This window comes from Micropterus dolomieu, linkage group LG01 (genome assembly GCF_021292245.1).
Source record: "Micropterus dolomieu isolate WLL.071019.BEF.003 ecotype Adirondacks linkage group LG01, ASM2129224v1, whole genome shotgun sequence".
In the NCBI taxonomy this organism is placed as follows: domain Eukaryota; kingdom Metazoa; phylum Chordata; class Actinopteri; order Centrarchiformes; family Centrarchidae; genus Micropterus; species Micropterus dolomieu.
The window spans coordinates 23858031-23881300 of NC_060150.1; the positions used below are offsets into that span (position 1 = coordinate 23858031).

Sequence of the window (23270 nt, forward strand, 5' to 3'; positions counted from 1 at the left end):
CGCAAAGGCACTTGGAGTGTGATCAGGAACAATACATTATCATACATTGCGGGTGAGTGTGTTAGAGGCTGTCTCAATAATGGCCAATCACATTTGTCCCCCTTCAAATCCCCTTTAAACACCGGGCTCTCCTCATCAAGACGCACCGACAGTTTGGGAATCCTGTAGATAGTTTTATTCAGAGGAAGCTTATTATTGTCCGGGATGTGCAGAGTTTCCGATATGATTTGCTGTAGTAATTTGTAAAATGATTAACCAAACTAACAAGTTTAATGTGCACATAAACACAGAGATTTCTGTACTTATTTTAATTAACAGTCTGGTGCTGTTTGCAAAAAAATCAAACAGTTATCTGTAAACCTTCTGCCTTCAGATGGCTTTAAAAAGAGTTATATTAAGTTGAGAGTTGGTTATGTGGTCAGTGTGTATCTGTAGCCTGAACCTAATTTCGAGCAGAGTCACGGCCCCTCAAGTCTTTGTGGTTTGTATGAGCTGTATAATCAGTTTTATACACACACACACACACACACACACACACACACACACACACACACACACACACACACACTCAACTTAATTTGCCTTAACAGCCTTTGCAAGTGTTTCATAGCTAGGTGCACGCTCTAACCTATATTTCCCAATTAATGTCAGACATTAGCAGCTGTTGGCATGCTCACTATATCAGAGGCTTGTCAGCTAAATGGAGAGTGCAACATAAAAAATTTAACTGAGGGAGGAGAGGCTGAGCAGCTTGTCCTCCCGCACTGATGAAACAGTGCCGAGCGGAGGACGGAGGACATCAATCTCTCTGTCTTGCCAAGTTCAAATGATGTCCTGTGGTATTACGTGTTACGTGTGTGTGTGTGTGTGTGTGTGTGTGTGTGTGTGTGTGTGGGGGGGGGGGGGTTCAATGTATTATTCCTGATAACATTTTTATTGTACTTCAACACTGCACTATTTGTTACTAGTAAACTAAAATTGACTCGTAATAAACGTAATCATTATGATATTTGACTATATGTTAATGAGAATTTTTTTCTTAAATTAAAATAACTTTTATTACTACTACTCAGAGTAGTGGTTGTATTTTGAAATAGTGCTGGCAGAATGTGTGAATGAATCTTTTGTCGATTATATCTTTAGTTTGGTATATGCGCTGGTACATATGATACTGCTTTGGGAAATAGCCAGTCTTCACATGCCTACACGGCTTTTATATTTAATCCCAAACAAACTGCCAACAATCAAAATGGAAGGATTACAACCTTAAACTCTATTAAAAACTTACTTGAATAGCAGTGTGGGTAGCGAATGACTGAGATATGTTCTCCCCTGTTTCCTTGACTCGTCTCGACCTGACTCGTTTGCTGCTGATACAAGTTCTCCTACATACTCACGGCCCTCAACACTTCCTATATATACTGAACTGCTGCCCGTACACTGAAAAATATTCACGCACCAGGCAGTGAGACACAGAGTACACTCAGTGCCGTTGGCTTATTAGCGTGTTAGCCTGTGGATATAATTTCTGCTGCCTGCAGAGTTTGGCAAGACTTGCTTCTGCAGCTTGGCTGATAGTTAGACAACTTTTAGTGCCTGTTAATGTTAATAATTGTTTAGTGCATTCATTTAAAAGATTTCTTTGTCTATTTCTTATTTCTCCTACTGTCATAATACAACATACATACGAGTTGGTAGATTTCTTATTTCTTATTTCTTATCCTGGAAAAATGATAAACTACAGTAGCATAAATATAATCATCATGATGTAAAAAAGTAAAAGACTTATTGATTTCATATGTTATCAGCTTTATGTAACCTACAGCTTAATTGCTTTACTTCCACTCAGTACCATCATATCCTATTAGCATGCCCTGCACTTTAAGGCTCAACTACTTCTTCAAGAGAGTACCTTCAAGAAGGCATGACAAGATAATAAAGTGAGCATCAGTCACTGATACATTATGGCACTTCATTGCTAAGATGAAATCCTAAGATAGCATTTGTTATTTTTTAAATGAATGAATTTGTTTCTTCTGATCGATGTGAATGGTGTTTTGATCCTCTACTATGCTGAAAGAGAGGGACGTTGCCTGCAACAAGAGTTCCATCTGAAATAAAACAGGCTGGTTTTGAATAATTCCCCAGCTAGTTCAGGTAGCACAAATCACTTATTTTCAAATGAAATTGAAATTGTCCATTGCATTGTAAAATGTCATAAACCTTTTACAAGTACGGTAGGTCAAATGAATCAGAAGGCAGTTCTGCAATAAAATTATTATTTACATATCTGTTTAATAATGTTTGCTTTCCTTTACACCTCCAAATCAGTGGTTTAAATAATTAGTTTAAATTTGACTTGTTTCAAACCTTCTGTTATCATGCTTCTGCAATGACACTAGTGATTAAAATGTTTTTATAACTAATAGGAATGAGCAGCAAAGATAAAGTAAGAGCTAGGCTGTAACAAAATGTAACTGCCATGCAGGGACACTTCTTCGACTAAATGATTCATACTTGCCACAACACACCACAACGTTACAGTGGTATTCTGAGTCTCCCCATTACTGTTACATTACCATTTGAATGGGGTAATTACAGCCTCATTTTGATAAATCAGAATGCTGGATGGCTGTGTTTGGTCCAGGCATTGCTGTAATGACAGAGACAATGACAGTTTGAAAAGAAGTAATCATTATCTCCTCAGAGTGTTGTGTGTGTGTGTGTGTTTGTATGTGTACCCTTGTGCTATGTGTCCTAAGTGTCTGTGTGTGCAAACTGCATGTATGTCCTGAACACCGAGCTGTACACACACAATGGCCCTTGCTAAATGACCTAGATAACAGAGGCAATCTGCTCTCCCCATTGTGCAGGGAGGCACTGATGATCTCAAGCCATGCATCCATCGCTCATGGGCACTTGGGCAAACGCTGGCTCTCTGACACAAAAAAATCAAAGCAAGCAGACCATCAGCAAGAATCAGAGTCTTTCTGGAAACATTTGATTTGTGTTATCTGCTTAAAGGATAAATCCACATAAGGCAGACATCTGCAGATGCATTGCTTTCTGTAGATTCAAATTTTCAGGGATGTTGGACTGCTGACCAAAGGTTTATGTATCAGATGTAAAGGCTACAAAGGATGCATTTGTTTTTATTCTTGTGAGGACATTCACAACTGTACAAAAATAAGAAAATGCAAGGCACTTAAAAAACTTCATTAGGTTTTCAGTCAGACACTTAAGACAAAGACCTGATAATTGATAACAGATGGATATACAGTTCGACTGATTGCCAAAACAATCTCTTAGAAAGCAGCAACAAGGATTCGGCTGGGGGAACTACACTTAGGTGTATTTTTTATTTATTTCTATTCATTTGTGTTTTACTCTTCAGTCTGTATTTTGTGTATGTTGCCTCATACTTCTATTGGGAAATTCAGCAGTTAGTGATGTATAAATGTATTTACTTACATGGTAAAGCCTTAGAGTAGGCCCCGCAACGTACAATGTAATTCTTCCCAATTTACAGTGTAATTTTTTGTATGTTGTATGTTTTGAGTACAGTATGTACTGATATATACATGTACTGTAGGTACAGGGGAACAAGATGTGAAGTTAGATAAGATACGGTATTGTTTACACTGGCTGTATAGCCAAGAATGGAGGTTTTGTTTCATAAGTGGGGGAGACTTAATGCAAATGGGGTCTTGAATAAAAATATATATATATATATAAAATAAAGATCCTATTTCCTGGAATTTAACACACTTTTCACAATAACGGTAGTCCAAATGTTTTTCACAAGTTCTATGACAATTGTAATATTCCTGCACTATTCGTACGTCAAAATCACATTTAGTTTCACTGGTACTTTTGTTTGGATCATTGCATAATAGAGCACTGTTCCTTACTGCCTTCTCTTGATTGATGTTCGAGTCTCCTGGGGCAAAAAAAACCGTCTCACTGGCGCTCATTAAGATTAATGCTATGAGCTCATGCTAATATTTGAAGTTGACCCAGATGAATTTCACTGTAGTTGCACATGTAAAATGGAAAATAGACAGCCGTATTAATATTATCGTGGAAAGATAGCTTTTCCACTGACTTACTCCATAATTAGGGGTTGAAGCAGCGAAGCTCGCTGGGGAAAAAAAGCTGATTCTGATAAAGCTAATTAAACAACGACCACAAGTTTAATAGACAAAGTTGAACAAACAAAAAATGGATAGCAATAGTAAACAAGTCTTGCCTCACTGAAGTTAAGAATTGGATGTCAGTTACCTGCAATTGAATGATATGGAAGATTTTATTGAACTTTAATGTTTGTAACTGACAGAAAACAATCCACAAATGTATACTATGATGCGCAAATATTTCACTATCTACAAATATGTAAAAGAATCATGTATAAATATAAATGTGAAACAAATACAGTGATAAAGTATTCAAGAGTAAACTATATACACTTGTACAGAAAAATTTAGACTGATAGTCCAGTGGTCCAGCAGAAGCAGAAGTTGTTGTCTCCTACAGATGACCCTGGGTACTGCAATGGATATTCTTACAACTCATGAAAGGCAATGTCGCTACCGCTACCTGCTGGTGTAGCTAATAAACTGCTCTCACATGTATAGATCTCTGTTTACAGATCTCTGTGGTACAGATACAAATGTAACGTGACCTGCAAATTGACAGGAAATGATCCGCAAATGTGCAAAAACTGTTTTGTGTGTAAAAATAGATCCACAAATGTAAATAACACTTTGTATGTGAAATTAAAATATGTGTGTAGAGTAAATTGTACATATTTGCACTGTATTTTTGTGGATATGATTTTACACAACACAAATTTAAAAATACATGCTTTGGGTAGTGAGATATTTGTGTAAATATATATATTTTTTTACAGATCTCCGCAGTACACAGTGGACAAAATTCCACAAATGTGTAAAAAGGAAGTTACAAATGTAACATGACTCACAATTTGACAGAAAGCAATCTGCAAATGTGCAAAAACTGTTTTGTGTGTAGAAGTCACTCTGTATTTTTGTAGATAGGATTTCACACATCACAAATTTAAAAATACACATTTGTAGATAGTGAAATATTTGCGCATCATAGTACACATTTGTGGATTGATTATTATCGTAAATAATTATAAATATAGGCAATGATCAGGGTCCAAGATGGTATTTGGATACGTGTTTCTTATTTAATTTACAAGAAACAAAACTCTTATATCATATATAAATCAACTTTAAAGAAACATTTTATGTAGCTTATGACCTTCAGCGAAGACATATTTCACATGATTTAGTCATGTGAAATATGTCTTGTTGGTATTTTGACCAAAACTGATTTGGCTTGCAAAACTGAAATGGATTGACGTATTGACATTTCTTTAACAATTTATATCAGAGAATATATCAGAGAACTCTGAAGCTGATCCTAACTAAGTTTTGGGACAATTGGCAAAGTGGTCTCTGACGATATGTCAAAAATAAGATTTTGAGATTTTTTTAGATTTTTAGAGCAGAAGACCACATGTAGCTGACTGGAGAGATTAAATATGAATGATGAAGAAATCATTTTGACTCTAGGCCACGTTGTTTTGAAGATAATTGCAAAAAACTTGATTATTACAGTGTCACATTAAGTTCAATAAGTGGCAATGTATGTGCCTGAGTACACGCTTAGAAATGAAGGTACTAACTAGAACCATATAATAATAAGGTTCCACCTGGAAGACTTTCAAACGGTTCAACCTTGAACAAACATAAAGGGATATACCTAGTGTGAAGGAATATTCTTTCTTTAAGGGTAATATCACAAAGTGTATCCCCATGTCACGTTAGGGTCATTTGTAGAGCTAAAGTAAACCAAAGGTCACAGTCTATGACTCTCCAAAACAATAAAAAATCTGTCTCATGTCCCTGTCTATGGCAAGCACATTTAACATGTCTTAGCCAAGTGTGACTATCTGGAATTAACAGATATCAACAACGTCACTTTGACTAGTCATAATCACAGTACATTGTCACTTGTCACAAATGTGGCTCCTGCCTCCCACAACTTGCTGTAGCTTGCCATACTCTGTTTGATTGACTAGACTGGCGCAGCCCTTGATAAGGTTGAACTCTGTGGTCCATCTCCTAAGGCAACCCAAGGTCAAAATTAGCTTTATTTTATTTCAGACAGACTGACTGTTTCCCTCTTAGAAAGAATTACATGTGACCTGCTAATTACAACATGACTTAAGTAAGCATTAGAGATAACATACAATAAGATGGTTGCACATATTTAGGCCAGTAGTGAATGACTTTGCTTGGGATACATTGTAGACTCTGTACAGACAGTAAAGGGATAAATAGTGTGGACAAAGAAGGGATCTTCAGATTTGGTACTGTGTTCTCATCTTGTACTGGTTTTGCTATTCTCCTTAGCCAAGCTCCAATAAATATTGCTGTCTAAGAAATCCTGAGTTTCCTGAAACCTTCTTCATCAAGAGTTGACCAGCTCACAATGTAATGGTTCCCCCCGGAATCCTCTCTGGTGTCTCTATCCTGAACCATTCCACCTTCTATGGTGGAAAGGTTTTGGGTGGTAACAAGAACCCACAGAGGGGGTTCTACTGTGATATTTCATGGATTGTACCTGGAACCCACCCAAGGAGGTTCTACCAAGCGCCTTTTTATGTGGCCGAAAGCTTTAAAGATTCATGATTGTCCTGAAATAAAAGTATATGCTGCCATTAACTACATCTCCCACAATGCATGTCGATTTTGTGACCCGAGAAGTGACGGCATCCAGCCACTAGATTGCGATGTTTCCACACCCACTACGGTAGTTTTCCGACAAGTGGAGATGAGAAATGTATACAAACAATCCCTAAATGTCCAAGACGAGAAAAAATGATGCAGAAGGAAGGCAATTTCATGAATGGTGGGAAAGTGAATACATGTTTGTGCTTCAACAAGAAAACCCGGTAGGCTAGGCCTATGTCTTTTGTGTTATGAGGCAGTATCAGTGATGAAGGATCGATGTTGGTTAAGGCTCCTGCAGACTACACGACTTTCAGCATCGGCCGATGGCCGTGCTGTTCAGACTACACAACTTGCTGTCTTGTGACGGGAGTCTTGAAGTCGTCGTGCCGTTCACACTACGTGTCTGATCGTTGACAGGGGGACACACTACACTAGCGGACAGCGACTGTGTCACCCGATGCTGGTCTCCAAACCACGTTTTGTCAAGAAAACACATGTCAAACAGAAACGGGAAATGACGTGAACCCTTCAGACAAAACAGCTGTTGTTTGTTATTATAAAGACAGCAATTATAAAGACAAAGAGTATGGGTAAAGAATGGATTAGCACATGCAGGTAGCATGGATTGTCTGAGCTACAGAGAGAGCTGGAGGGGAGTAAAATGTGTTTTGTGGTGAAAAGTAGCTGCCTGCTCTCCAGCTGCCTGCTCCCATTGGCTGGATGTGGATGTCGATTCAGCCGACTCTTCCAGATATTTGGCATGCTAGATATCTGGCAGACGTCGGCGATGTGTCAGAAATGTTTCGGGGAGCCGTTTTGATGCGTCGTGTAGTTCACGCATAACGACCAAGCAGCAAATCAGGCTAAGAATTGTGTAGTGTGCGTTTTTCCAGGTAATCAAACTGTCTCTCATTAGTAGGATGTATGCCCTCTGCAAGGCTGTGTGCAGCTGGACTATTTGTTTTATCACATCTGTCCCTCATGTTATTAGCAGCTCAAAATGATTTGTTTTACCATGGTTCTGCACCTCTGGACTGTGAAAAAGTGAATAGTTACTGTAAAAGCTTATGTTGTGAATGTCCTTAACTTGAATACATAATCAAATAAAGAGACAGTTATTTAACAATGTGTTAAGGAGTAGTTACATTTGCCTTACAGTTGCAACTGGCCCTTTGAGGGTAACCGTAATGCTTATGTGGCCCTTGGTGAAAATGAGTTTGACACCTCTGATCTAGAACCTTTATTTTTTTTTAGTCTCCCCTCCACTTTTTGTCTTTGTTTGGGAAATTAACCTGATTGTGGTACCTTCAGAATCTCTCCCACAATTCTGTGTTCTCTGACGTGTCGAGAAAAAATATTTTTACTACGTGCCCTATACTTTGCTGTGAATTACGTTGCATTACATTGCTTTGCTGGTAGTTTCCCCTTCAGATCGTCTGACAGACATAGAACTGGATGGTGGAGGTGCCAAGGAGGTGCTCAGGGGTAAAACAAAACTAACCGACAATAAAATCTAGGTTTGGAAAGTAAACCAAACAGTGCTAGCCTTCCATCATTTACAACCAGTGGAGCTGCTTAGTGGCCAGCAGATCAGGCTGTGGTTGTACTGGGCACTTTCCAGGTATGAATGTGATCCTGCAAAAGAGAGGCTTCCTATCAGTGAAGCTCCCCTGAATAAATAAAGGTTTAAAAAAAAAGGACAGCTCACAGTCCCAAATAGAGCAAGTTTGTGCCTCAGTTTTTAATGTTACATTTTTATATTGAAACTCTACATGTCACGTTACCCCTTGGGCACAAACTAGCTGTGACTGACACTGCAAGGTGCATCCACTTGATTACTCTCATGGCACTTGCAGGTGTCGCATTAGGTGCTGGATGTTGGACGCAAATATGACAGTGGAATATCCCTCTTGTAAATGTGTAAAGACTGCGATAAGGCGTTCACAGTGTATCCCTCAGAGAAATGAACGGTTTTAAGAATACATTTTTCAACGGTAATACCAAGAAAGAAAGTGTCTATTTTACTGAGTTTACACAGTTAATGCCATGTTGCTGAAATTTTACAATTGATACTCTGACTTCCTGTTTCCGTGAAGGTACCACAGAGCTGCACCACAAGCAGCTGACAGAAACATTGAAGAGTCAAAGAGTTTCCATACACACCGTCTCATCCAGCCGCAGTGCTGGTTTTAATGTTGCAGACCACAGTTTTTTGCAAGTAGTTGAAAGTTTAAACTCGTATTGTTGCGATTATTTGGTGTAAACTCACCTGAAACTTTCACCTCAACAAACGCTCCCAAAAAGCACCTCAACGCCCCCCTTGCCCCTGTTGAGAGACACTGATCTAAGCCATCAACCTGCCTCTTAGACCCCACACCAACTAGGCTGCTTAAAGAAGTTTTACCATTAGTCAGCATTTCTTTACTAGACATGATCAATTGGTCTTTATTAACAGGTTATGTACCACAGTGCTTTAAAGTAGCTTTAATCAAACCTCTTCTTAAGAAGTCCACTCTTTATCCAGGTGTTTAGCAAACTATTGACGTATAACCTCTAACTCCTTTTTCTCTAAGATCCTTGGGAAAGGAGTCACCAGACAGCTGTAAGACTTTCTACATAACCGCTAGTTTATTTTCAGTCAGGGTTTAGAGTGCATCATAGCACAGAGACACTACTGGTGAAAATTACCTGAGCTTGAAGTAGAAAAAAAAGTGCAAGTACTCCCATTATTCACACGTTCACATGTGTTTTGGCCAGTATCAGCAAATCTTTAAGTACAAAGATGCAAGGAGATATTGCTGTATGAAAATGAGTTGTGAACCAGAATTATCCTTAAATACAGTTTCTTTAAGTTTCTACAACTGTGAGCAGTAGCAGAGCTTCAATAAATACACATAAGAGAAATTCATAATTAAAAATGTTAAGGCGAGTTTATACACAAAAATTGAATATAAGTATTTTTATTTTTTTTTTGACCTCAAGTATATATAGTGAGAGCAGTTAATGGAAGACCAGAGTAACTCACAGCCAGGTAAAGTGCAGCATAGACACTGAGTGCAGCCTCCTTGGATGGGAAGGTCTTGCGGGCATGCAGGATGTCGTCCTGGTTTCCTGTGCAGGCCTCCTGGTGGCTGATGTAACGCAGGGTCTGCTGGCAGCCCAGTGCAGTGTAGTTTGGCTTACAGACAGTCAGGAAGTAGGGTGCCAGGTTCCCTGTCACTACCTGGCCTGCGTTGACAAAGATGTCAACAGTGAAGAGGCCAAAGGTGTAGACTCCTGTGAAGAAAAAAGACGTTAAGAAGGAGGACGGATGGGACAGATAGAGCTACCTTCAGCAGCAACGCTGGTGGTATAAAGAACGAAAAGGTGGAGCTAATTAAAAATACTGAGCTCCTCATCACAGATTAACATGCAAAAGTTTACCTGTCAAATTACAGTTCACCATTAAGATCCATTAATCTCCAGATAATCCAATACCATATTAGCTTCAATTTAAGATTAGAAAATTCTGTTTTTTTAAATTATATTCCAGAACATGGTCACAACTTTTTCAATGGGGAGAGTACTGGCTCCTACATACAGTGTTGCATTATGGGTTGCCTGTAGCCTTATGTTGCTTTTAAATTCCTTGTATGATGTCTTTTAGCCAGCACTAAAAGGGTTTTGTTAGACTTTTTTTAACCTACAAGTTTTCGAAAAGCTTGTAGAAAACGTTTTGGAGGAACAAAAACACTTTTCGTTTGTCTCAGTTCTCACATCCCCCACCCACCCACCAAACCCTGTTTCTCTCCTCTTCCAATGGGCAGCACGGTGGCCCAGCAAAAAGGTCCTGGCTTCAGACCTTGGTCATCCCAGGTCTTTCTGTGTGGAGTTTGCATGTTCTCCCTAAGTTTGTGTGGATTTCCCCCGGGCGCTCTGGTTTCCTCCCACAGTCAAAGACATGCACACTAAAATCCATAACTCCACCAAAGTAATTTTTTTTTTCTACCACAGGAGGGACCCTAAAGTAAGACGCTTACAAAGACATGCCCCCACTCTCGACCCCCAGGTTCCTAGCTGCTTTGGCCACCACAACTCGAGCAACCCCCTTCATCCCTACCTTCTCACCACTTCACCCCTTCCCCCTCAACATTTTCAGCCCTCCCCTCTCGACCCCTCAATCCTTTCCTTCCCGAACCTTCTCGCTAACCAAATAAACTGCCTCTTGTACCTCAATTTTCATGGTCTCAGTTAATTATGTACTGCAGAGGTTTTCAAAGTGTGAGGCAGGCCTCCCCAGGGGGGTTCCAAACTGTTTCAGAGGAGGCTCAGTTAATGGAAGGGAAACAATATTAGTTATTACATTAATTATCAAGAAGACATTACAGAGAACAGCCTACATGCGTGTGATTTTGTTAAAGAGAGAGTTCAGTAGTACAGTAGTTTTGGGGAACTGTTTTTCTCTCTTACTAATAAATGCCTTTAGGACAAACCTTTTCATTTATGTATTGTGTGTAGTCTGAAGTTATGTCAAACAGCAATATTAAGCTATCTTGGATAAATTGTTGAGTGGGACAATGATCCAGGAATTGAGCAAAACTAACCAAGTAATCTAAGGGGAGGTGAGGGGAGGCCCACAGTCTCAGATGTACTGTATAAGTTTCCAATTATATCTCTACAATGACTTAGAACATATCTGATAGGGTTAGTGAATTTACAGTGAATGTAATCATTTTTTTCTCACGTGTAGTCTACTTTCTTATGTCACTATAATATAATAGTTTTAATGGATTTGAGGTATACATTGCAACTTTTTTAAAAAGTTTAATATATATAATATAGTACTATTATGTTGTATTGTAGCTACTTGTGGGTTTTTATGTTTCTCCAGTATTCATTTAGTTAACTAGTAAGAAAAATATTTGTTGATGACCTGTTTTTTAAATAAATGAGACAGACGAATGGGCAAATTAACTAACTGTTTTAAAGCAAAGTCTTATACAATAACTTGCATGCATCTGCAGAATCACTGTAGCTTCTGATTAGTAAAATAGTTCATCTAGCAGCTAGACCTGTTGCACTACCGTTCATAAGAAGCATCTTGCATTCTGCTATGTTCTGTCTTTGTCAGTAATGTCAGTAATTGATGTTTAAGGAAGAAACAGATGAACTAAATTTATATATAATCCACTGAGAAATATTCAAGACGCAACAACAAAAATAGGTGCGACAAACTACAAAAGTCAGCGACTTCATACTTTGAAAAATATGAAATAATACAACAAAATGGCCAGACCGTTCTCATCTCAGTGCGTCATTACCGACACTTTCAGACAGCGTGACAAAGCGTAATTATTTGACGCTAAAGTTACCTTCAGCGTCGGTATGAAAAGCTACAGTTTGCTATGTCACACTAATATCCAGCCAGACGGAACTATCACGAACCGCTTACAGCGCGTCGGCCGTACTAGCGACACAACCCGTACCAGAGAGGGAGAGGGGTGGTGGAGCGTACTGGACAGGAGATCGCGGTGCGATCGGCCATCTGCGGACGGTCAATAATCGTCCCCTCTGGCTGGATGAAGTCTGACTGAATTTATGCATGGATTCATGATGATAGAGAAATATATAGAAATTAATGGCAATAAAGCATACTGTCAATATTTTAGAACCCCCCAAAATATCACAAATCATGCTTTTAGGGGAGCTGATGTCTTATTTAGTGGAGCTAAGCTCCCCCTGGCTCCCCCCTAGTTCGCACCCTGCATACTATGCTAATTAACAATAATGCAGAAGCAGTAGTTATTTTCGTATCCCACAAAATAAAAATAAAAACTTTAGGCATTTAAAATGATCTATATAACAGAAACTTCTGAGTCAGTGTATCCTGCTGCCTCTCCTCTCCCTCCTAGAAAAGACACATTGTGTTTAGACACAAGCAGAGTGCTCTGTAAAATAACAAGGACGGACATAAATCATTCAACCAACTTGTATTTTCAGTGTGAATGATTCCTTCTAACACCAGACGAAGCCTGCACATCTTTCAGCAGATATCTGCTGTTCCTGACGCTGCACTGTCTACAGGGGCATCTCCGTACCAGCTGCTCACCCATACAAAACACACACACAACACACACACACACACGCACACACACACACACACGCACGCACACACACACACACACACACACACACACACACACACACACACACACACACACACACACACACACTTTGTGTCAGTCACCCAGGTGCCACAGTCTATTCATACTGCTCTTAACCAGCCAGGCTTTATGTCTCAGTGTGCGAAGGGCTTTAACACAAATAATTGCTTCCCTCCCACGAGAGCCCGGACCTGTGTCACACTAAATTACCAAATAGGCGCTTAGTCAGACAACTCTATCTCACACACACTGAGAGAGGTGTCCACCACGTACACTTCCAGGATGCATTATTTGCTGGGGCAACAATCGCGGCTTTACCAATCACTGTCAAGTGTGCTACTGCAAACTAGTCCAACCCAGGCTTTGAAGCGCATTCAGCTTCAAGACATTCATGAAAATGGGAAGCGAGGCATCATGGCTGCTGAGCACGGCACGTATTTCTTCTTCTATCAGACAAATTCTTGTTAAAATGATGAAAATTAAATGTCGCTGTCTAATTCATTGCCGTTCCTTTCTCATTCCTTATCAGCCACAAAGCAGCACTGTGAGGCTCCAGATGATGACAGGTCCATTTCTTAACAACCATCAAATAGGTTTTGTCTAGTGCTGGGTGACTCACTTGCAGAGCGCTCTCCACACAGCACATCTTAATGCTGTCCCACTTTCTCTGACACGAATGTGGAAATGTTTTACGGACGACTTCCACTTGCTAGCTAACCCCCCACACCCACCCCTGTCTGGCTTTGGGAACACAGAGAGGGACAACCAAAATTGCTTATTAGGGCATACATCTAACTCAGTTTGCCTGCTTCAAACAGTGTCATGATCTGCTGCAGAGCCACTGTGTAGCCATGCGTGTGTACTGTATGTGCTCTAGAGTCTAAGTACACATGCTTATTGGGTGTATGTGATACTCCTGTCTCTCTGTGTATACACGTGTGTGTGTGTGTGTGTTGGATGGTGAGCGGGGTTGAAGCAATGCACCTCTTCTTTGATCTGGTGCCAGCGTCTTCACAGTGCTGCAGTGTAATGCTCAACCACAACAGTCTTAAAGTTATCACAGTTTTCCCAGAATCCCTGTGTGTTCACAAACACTAGAAACCCTGGGCTGTGTTCTGTTAAAATGTTTAACGTATGAATCAGACAAAGATTGAACTTTGAGTTTTTTCCGTTTGAGCACTCAATTAGAATCAGTTAGTATTTACAGTACACAACACTGGCAGTAAAGCCTGTTAATAATAGTGATTGTGAAATGAGAGAATACGATTTTAATCAAGATGAAATGTTCTTAGGAGCTGCTTTTGTAGTTCAGTCTGGAGAAGGGTGATCCTGGTATTTCCTGAGAATTCTTGCCAAAACCCACTCCCTTTTCCTGGGAAGAATACCAGTGAAATTTTAGTGTGCTTGTGATTTTTTGTTCACCTGAGTGTTGGTCCCTCATTGGCTGAAATTCCACTTTAAAAGTATCAGATGCTTTCAAATTAAAAAAATTATTCAGTTCTTCTCATTACAAGACAAGGAATCATTGAGTTTGATGATGGTTAAATGGTTTTAATTAGCTACTCCACAGAGCACTTTATCATCCACACTGTGAGGGTTGGACTAAAGCGCTATGTTCATGTTATTTCCTCCCAAAGCCTGTGTCATAACTAATTTCAATCTAGTGTTTGGGGGCTGAGTAACTTCCACATTCACAATACCTTCATCTGTCAGAGGAAGGCAGCTGCTACCCTTGATAAACCCAAACTTCTCTGCTCTCTCTGCTAGTGTAAATGTATTTCAACTCGGCCACTGCAGTAATAATGGCGGAGTCTGAGAGCGAAACACATAAATCAGCCACCGGATTTGTCTATATATAAGAGTGTAAGAAGCGGATGTCAGGTCATATAGACTGGAAGAAGGGGGATGTTTGAACTTTATGGGTAAACAACAGCCAGTTACAGTCACTGTGTGCAAATTCTTGAAGTCTTATTGTCTCAGTGAGATTGTCAGGTTTGGTGCCATGTCTGTACAAAGACCAAACCCTAAATCTGTGCTCATTGACCTCCTCTAAAGTCAGCCACACTGCACAGATATACTGGATATGCTCATTGATACCTATAGACACCTTTTTTGTTTTTTTCATTTACTATATGTATTACTACAGTTATTTTGACAAACTCAAGACATCTTCCCGATGCTCTCTGATTTGTTTGTATTTTCAACACTATTCAAAACTTCCTTTAAAAATTTGGCGCACTTAAGATCTAAAGGACTCGTCGTAGCCTTATAGTTGGCAATTGTGCCCATTAAAGTGCACAATGAAAGGGCCTCAAGATGATGAAAGGCAGAGGGGTTGCAGAGTAGAGATGGATTGCCAGACCAAACTGGAGCTTGATTTCATTTGTTTTTATTTATTGTTTGTGCAGAAGGACAAAAATTGCTCACAGATTATGGGGGAAGCTTCAGTTAATCACAGATTCAGTGTTTTTTAAAAGAACTGCGGGATGATGTTTGTTGCAGTGATGTTGGAGAAACATTACGTCAGAGGAGAAACGTTATTTCATATGACATAATTTCCATTTCTGTTCTGCTAATCTGCGTTTTGTCTTTATTTCTCTGTTATTTAACCAAGACACGCGTGGAGTTGGTTTGACTCGACTGATTTTTGTAGGTGCTATGGAATCACACAGTACAACTTTAGACAGACAAACTGACAGTACCAAAACCATAACCTCATAACAATATGAAATCATGGCAGAAAAACTATGTATTTGTCAGAGCTCTGACATTCACCAACCCAAACACTACAGAGTTAGAAGGTGGACATGGAACAGGACTGGCCAAGAATCAGAATTAGAATCAGAAGGAGCTTTATTGCCAAGTAGTGTTTTACACAAACGAGGAATTTGCTGTGGTGATAAGGTGCTACACGTAGACAAACATACAGTCGACATAAATAAATGGAATGGAAGAACAACGTTACAGATATATATATACATGTGCATTATTCTGGGTCTGTACCTTGCAGAAGTAACACAACGGACGAGAATATTGTGTCTATATAAATATATAAAGTGACAACATAAAAATATACAACAAATATGTGCGACGTGCCAGGTCTGTGCTCGACACGAGATCAAACAGTATTTACATGTGCAGAGACATTTGTATCTTTTGCAAGGGGGGAGTGTCAGTAGTGGACCCGGGCCTTGTTAATGAGGCTAGCTGCAGACGGGAAGAAGCTGTTTTTGTCGCGAGAGGTTCCTCCTGCCAGAGGGGACACACGCCTCAGAGTCCTCAAGGAGTACAGGTCCAGAAGAGAAGAAAGATTGTAGCCAATCACCTTCTCTGCAGAGCGAATGATGCGCAGCAGCGTACCAGATGGTGATGGAGGAGGTGAGGATGGACTCAATGATGGCGGTGTAGAAGTGCACCATTATTGTCTTTGGCAGACTGAACTTCTTCAGCTGCCGCAGGAAGTACATCCTCTGCTGGGCCTTCTTGGTGAGGGAGGTGATGTTCAGCTCCCACTTGAGGTCCTAGGAGATGATGGTGCCCAGGAAGCGGAAGGAGTCCACAGTGGTGACTGGGGAGTCACACAGGATGATGGGGGAGGGTGGGGCTGTGCTCTTTCTGAAGTCCACGACCATCTCCACAGTCTTCAGAGCGTTGAGCTCCAGACTGTTCTGGCTGCACCAGGTCACCAGATGGTTGATCTCCCACCTGTAGTAGGCGGACTCATCCCCACCAGAGATGAGCTTGACAGACTGGTGACTGGAGGTGCAGCATGAGGTTAGGCAGCAAGGTTGAATGGGACCACTTTATTAACATTCACTGTATAAATACTCAATGATTTCACAGGTGGACTAAATCTGTTTGCTGATCATGGGGACTATCAAGGAAGCGATATATAACTATATACTATAGAATGAAAAATAATTTTAACCATGGTAACAAATGTGTGCACCAGCACGAGGGAATAAACTATACCTGAAAAAAGTACAACAATGGATAATTTTTCCCCCTTTGGATCAACTATACCAAAGAAGGTGTGGAAAAGATCACCACACAACTACAAATTCCACCGTCAGCTGCACCATTGTGAGAACAGCCATTTTCCCCTGTATAAGTCAGACTGCTGATAAACTTTGCCAGTAAGCATCATTACAGCAATTAGGCTTCCAGTATTGATATGAATGAATCAGTGCAGCATTCTTCTGCCCTGGCAACAATAAGGAAATGCACAGAGTAACCACTCACTGAACATATAAATAGGATGAAAATGTCTTGGGCGCCATAAAAACAATAAGAGTACAGTATATAAAAAATACAAAAAATAAATAAATGCCCTATATTTGACAGGGGATATCGTTTTCCCAAAACATATTTAATATTGATGCCAAAAAAACATGAGATATACAGTACCTCTGACTAAGTGCCCTAGAGGAATTAAAAGATTTATAATTCAGTGACTAAATGGTGGAGCGGAACACTTTTAAAAAATGTGTCTCCACTTTTATGGAGGTGCACCACTAAATCATTGGCGGACCTCTTTAAACATTTAGTTGAGAACATCTGAGAATTAGCCTAATCATCTCTATCAGCCAATTAATCACTCAGTCAACATCTGACAATTAAACATGCTGTAGCTCATACCAACAGATGATGGAGCAACAAACACTGGAAAATGTTTTGGTGTAAAAAGACTGCAAGAACAGGCAGTGAACTCTGTCTCTGTGAATATTATGATGGTTACACGGCTCGTAACAGGTAGGGAAGAGCTCAAGACACGGCAGCTGCTAGTTTTCACCCATTTAATGTGTCATAGTGGAAGATAACCAACGCAGCATCTGGGACACCTCATTGTATCCCAACAAAAACACTAACATGTCCGAATATTTTTGGCTTTTCTCACCATGTTTGACAACTTCTACAAAGTGTTCAGGGATGTTGACCAACAGCAGTAACGAATGCTCCTCCACACACAACTGATAATTTGTAGAAGAGAAACAGGAAACATGATTATATTACTTACTTACATTTCAATTCAGTGAGCAACCCTATCACCAGACAAGAATGCTGATATTAGCTGTGTTATTCAAAACTCAAAGACTCACTTTCTACAATACTGGCTCATGGCAGCAAAGGAATGACTAAGGGAAAGATCATGGAACATCAATCTCAGGTCTGTGACGAGAGACTCCATCCACCACCCTTACTTTCCATCTCGCTATGTAAAGGATCATCAGGTACAGAATTGTTGATGCTGTCAGGTGCAAAAGCAGAGCAGGGGGTGGCTTCTTGGGCTCCAGACCCAAATTTTTGGTCAAAAGTCCAGAATATTTTAGGTTTTTAAAATAACTTTAACTGTTTAATTTCCCGTCACTCTCTTTGAGGGGATCAAGCCTGTAGGTCCACCCTAACATTGTCATAGGGGGTTGTTTTCTTGTGAGTGTTTCATTTTCTCATGTAAGCTCAGTGAGCAAGTTAACTATCTTACCAAAGAGCTAACCACAAATATTTTTAAACATTTATGTAATGTGGACTATTTTACATAATGTCACTGAAACAGGGGGCTGTGCATAAACTTAAATCTTAAGTTCAACAAGCAAAGTCTTAAAACACATGAAGGTAAAAACACACTGCTGACGTTGAGTGTGAGAGAGTGCCACGCCCCTCGGCAGTGTTCTAAATTTAATCTTTTTCCAAAGAGCACGGCCCTGTGAGTCATTATGCAAAGCAACACTGGGCCTGAGTGAAAAGGGAGGGATGTGGAGCTGCGAGGCCGGGCTCACGTGATGCTGAGCTTCTCTCCAGCAGATGTAAATTCTGGCAACAAGCATTTGCAGGCATACATACTGATGCGCATGAATACACACACTTGTGCACACACTCAGAAATGCATATGCACAGCCCATACACACACATGGAACATGTCCCGCCTGAACACTGGCCCACTCTAACATTAGAACAGTCAAGAAAAATACATAAAAGGATCTGATAGTAGCTAGACTAAAATAATTCTGCTTCTGCGTGATAGCTACAGGACACAGCAGAGCATTCTGGGTAAAAGAGTAACAGCTTCTCACCAAATGCTACTTTGTACATTTAAACAACTACATTTCAAAAGGGCATCTGTCTGCATTACGATTGTCAACTGTTGTTACTGGTTTTCAGATGAACAATTAACAATATAAAACACATAATAAACTTATAAAATACAATGCATTGTTATTATTTCACAAAAAAAGCAAAGACTAGTGAAAAGTCAATAAATGCGTGTTTTTCTTTCACCCCATTAATTATCTCACATGTGACTCTTTGGAGCAGGCCCGGCGCCTATATTGAGAACCACTGGAATAAACTACTCAAACTAACTCCATCTCCACCACAGCTACAGTAAAATGCTGCTTATGTATTCAAACACTTTTCAGCCATTTTTCTGCAGAAAGAGTAGTTGTATTTAAATACTTTCAAGGTGCAATGCGTAAGATATGACCATAATTTTAAAACCAACAACTAAAAGGGACAAACCGTTTGTGTAGAGGGAGCCTTTGATGCTGAGAACTGTGTGCTCTGGCCGAGACCATCTGAAATCAACAATCATCTCCTTGGTTTTGGTGACATTTAGCATCAGATTAATGTCACTGCACCAGCTCTCTAGGTGTTTGACATCCTCTCTCTACACTGATTCATCATTTTGGCCGATGAGCCCCACCCCTGTGGTGCAATCAGTGGATGTCACGTTCACGTTTTCCTTTGATCTATCCACACAGTCATGTCTTAGCAGTGCGAACAGCAGTGGGCTGAGCACACAGCTTTGTGGGGACTGGTGCTATGTGTGGTGAAGTCCAAGCTGATCCTGCCAACACGGCTGGCTCTGTCAGGAAAATCAGAATTCAGCAACATACAGTAGCGTTGAGGCCAAGCAGCAACAGTTTCTCCACTCATGTCTATGGATTTTATTACAGTTTTTCTCAATTGCTTAAACACATTTCATGAAAATATGCCTTTTTATCTCCTAAATTTAAACAGAAATCCGCAACTTCACACCCAATTCCCCAAACATCCCATTTTCAGGTCAAAATGAAGTTCTCCACTCAAAACCATTTAATCTTGCTGAAAAACCACTTTGCCCTCAGAAACATACAAACTACAACACAGTCTTGCACACTGGTGAGATAAATTCAAAACGATACTACAAAAACTGGTTATTACTTATGTTTCTTGTGGTTTTCCCCCTCAAAAACCTTTTCACACAATGAACACAACAAAAGAAAAAACAAATGTACATTTGCACATTTTTAGTCTTACTACTGCACAGTACATCACACCAAACAACAAATCATTCTGCGGCAGCATCCTGTCTTTGGTCTGGAGTCATCCTTCACCTCCTCCTCCTCTCTGGTGTCCACTACCTCGTCCTCCCATCTCTCTGGATGGGAAACTGACTCTGGCCCTTTTATCTATTTATTGAAGCTTCTGATTGGTGTGTGATCAATTATGACTGTTTGAGTTTCCACCTGGGTGAACAATGTTGAATGTTAGTGCTTGCTAAATGACCACATGGTGTAGGCAATGAGAAAGGAAGGGATTTGTGTGTAGTTTAGAGAAATGGGTGTTCTTTTTAAAAAATGGAGTTGTGGTTTTGAAATTTTAGTTCAATAGCCTGGTTATAGTGTTTAAGCAATTGAGATACTGGTGAAGAAGCTAACAGGTAAAAAGTGGCAGACATATTATCTTCTTCCTCTGTAGAACCAACGTTATTGTGACGTTGCTAGATATACAGTACCAAAGCTGCATGGGGGAAGTCAGGCCAGACTGAGTTTTTCTGTAGGCTGTGACTGAAATGCAATCTGTCTGCTCATGTAAATGTGTGATAAAGTAATACCATATCTAATTCCTTTCTCTATTAAATAAGTTGCAGGTCCAAAGAATGCTATTTAATAACGCAAATTTTTGTGACATAACTGTGGATTGGTTCAATCAGACTGTGATTTTGCTCTGTAGTTTGGCTGCATACAAAGAAACATACTTAAGCTGTTGATCAAGATCCTATTTAAAGTGGCTCCTGTCTGAACTTAATAACCTGATGGTGGAAGGAATAAATGATTTGGAGTAATGATTACTATATGCATGAATGCATGTATGTATAATTGCCTTTATTATATTATGTTTTCCTGTGGGTATATCTGTGGGTATATGCTCATGTATAGCCTAGCCATTTAGGCAACATCTACATATTTATTTAAATTATTACAGCCAATAAATGCAGAAAGTTAAGTTGGTCAGAATATAGCAAATATAATAAATATCATAAAATAATTTAGTTTAGGCTTTGCCTTGGTGCCTGCACCTGCCAACAAATGCCTATTGTTAGAAGAAAACAAAATAGCCCACATTTCCTTAGACCTGTAGACCACCTCTCTGTGTGTAGTAACATTGCTCGGCAGTGATGAAACGCAGCCTCCCTCAGGGTCCTAGTGTCCGACCACAGGAGGAATTTAAATTGTGACGGAGAGGAAACAACTAGAACGATTATTTTAAGCCAATACATACAAATTATATTTGTATTATTCTATCATATTGATCAATATTCTTGCTTCTCTTTGTTGAGTACATGTCTGCACTGTAAAAAAGAAAAATTTAATCTAATAATTAAACATCTTTTGGGGGAGCTTAGGACCATGTTAGGGTAGCTTCAGCCCCCCTAAAATAGGCCTAATGACGTCCATGTGTATTAAAATTCCTGTAGTACATTTTTGTAATTTGCATCTGGAGGATTGTGAACATCAGCAACAAAAACACTGGTGAATTCTCTGCACAGATAATATGGTCAACATCTTAACAATAAAAATGCCACATATGGTAAACGTTGTCCATCCACTTTGACTGCATCTGAGCACCAAGCATCAGGGGTACAAACACAGAGTCTGCCACCTCTAGTCTTTCCGGAGTCTTGTCTTCTGTCAGGAGCAGGCTTTGAAACAGGCTGATATTAGAGACAGGTCTTTATTTATAATTCCCTCTTTTTGATAAGTATATTTGGTAGGGGTGTAACTGTACATGTATTCGTATAGTTCAGCACACGAAGTCCGGTCGAAATTTTCAGATGGTGCCGCCACTGTCTATAACTGCATTAAGAATCAACACTGTTCCTATACAGCTGGGTAGATCTCTATTCATTATTACAGTCATTAAAAAGCAGAACAGTAGGGCTTTATAAAATTACATTCAGTAGTAATTTAGCTAGCATTAGCCTACATTTTTCTGGATTTCTTTTAGATTTTAGAAAAGGAATAAATCTTACTTCTCCTTTCAACCTCTCTGGGTAGCATGGGCGTAAATCTCATCTAACAGTAGGGGGGGACAATAAACATAAAATTTCTCAAGAGCAATTTCTGAAGGGGACATTATTTGGCAATGATATAGCCAAAATTGTATTTTTATAGGATACGTGTACACAGAGGGAAGTCTTGCTATTATTTTTCTCGTCAACAACACAAAGCAATAGTTGTTTAAATATGACTTAAGTTCATAGGTTCACCACGCGGTCATATTATCCTAAATAACTTGCGTCCTCTAGGGTACATAGTAATTTAGGTTTCTTCTGGGATAGGGGACATCTCTTACTTACATATATATATATATATATACACACACGATACAATACAATATTAGCCTAATATCGGTTCACACAAAGGATTATCCCTGTAGTAAGAGATGCACAGATTATTTTTTCCTGGCTGATTCAAATTACTTACCTGCCGGTTCTAATTTTGACGGATTATGATTTTCTTTCTTTCTAAGAACTATAACTGACAGTATACACAAACATTTTTGTAACTATTTATTGGGAAAATCTATTTTTATTAGGATCCCCATCAGCACCAGTATAAATGTTAGCTATTCTCACTGGGGTCCATTTAATTGTATGGTCATAATGGAACATTGATTATAAAATAACATTAGCATTTTCACTGGAAGGAGCTGAAAATAAATTGCACACCATTTTAATTCTACCTATTTCTCCAATGTATTTTTGTGTTTAATCACTACAGTAATCTGCTCACCTTGCTCTCCCTGTCAGACACACAAGCACACACCTACACCTGTCTGTCTCTCTCTGTCTGCTCTGACTTTACTTGTCAGCAGTTTTATTTAAAAGAACTCGTTTCTTACTTTTCACTTGCAATTCTGTTTTCACAGCAGCAGATGAGCCACGTGTGGAGGAGGCTTGTTGTTAATTACCGATAGAGACCATAGTATGAATGACATCATCACAAGCAGCTGTGTTCACTGTTGCTTTACAATATCCACAGCGTCTCATTCTGTGTGTTTCTCTGCAGATGTAGTGAGCGTTGCGTCTTCTTCACACTCG

General features: G+C 39.6%; 1 protein-coding gene across 1 annotated transcript in view; it reads right to left on the reverse strand.

The window, feature by feature from the left end:
* The window catches only part of plppr5b (phospholipid phosphatase related 5b), a 162456-nt gene that overhangs the window by 28572 nt on the left and 110614 nt on the right, over positions 1 to 23270 (reverse strand). Inside the window, exon 5 of the mRNA XM_046059629.1 lies at positions 9790 to 10040. Within this exon, the coding sequence (XP_045915585.1) occupies positions 9790 to 10040 (251 nt within the window). The remainder of the gene's footprint in view (positions 1 to 9789; positions 10041 to 23270) is intronic.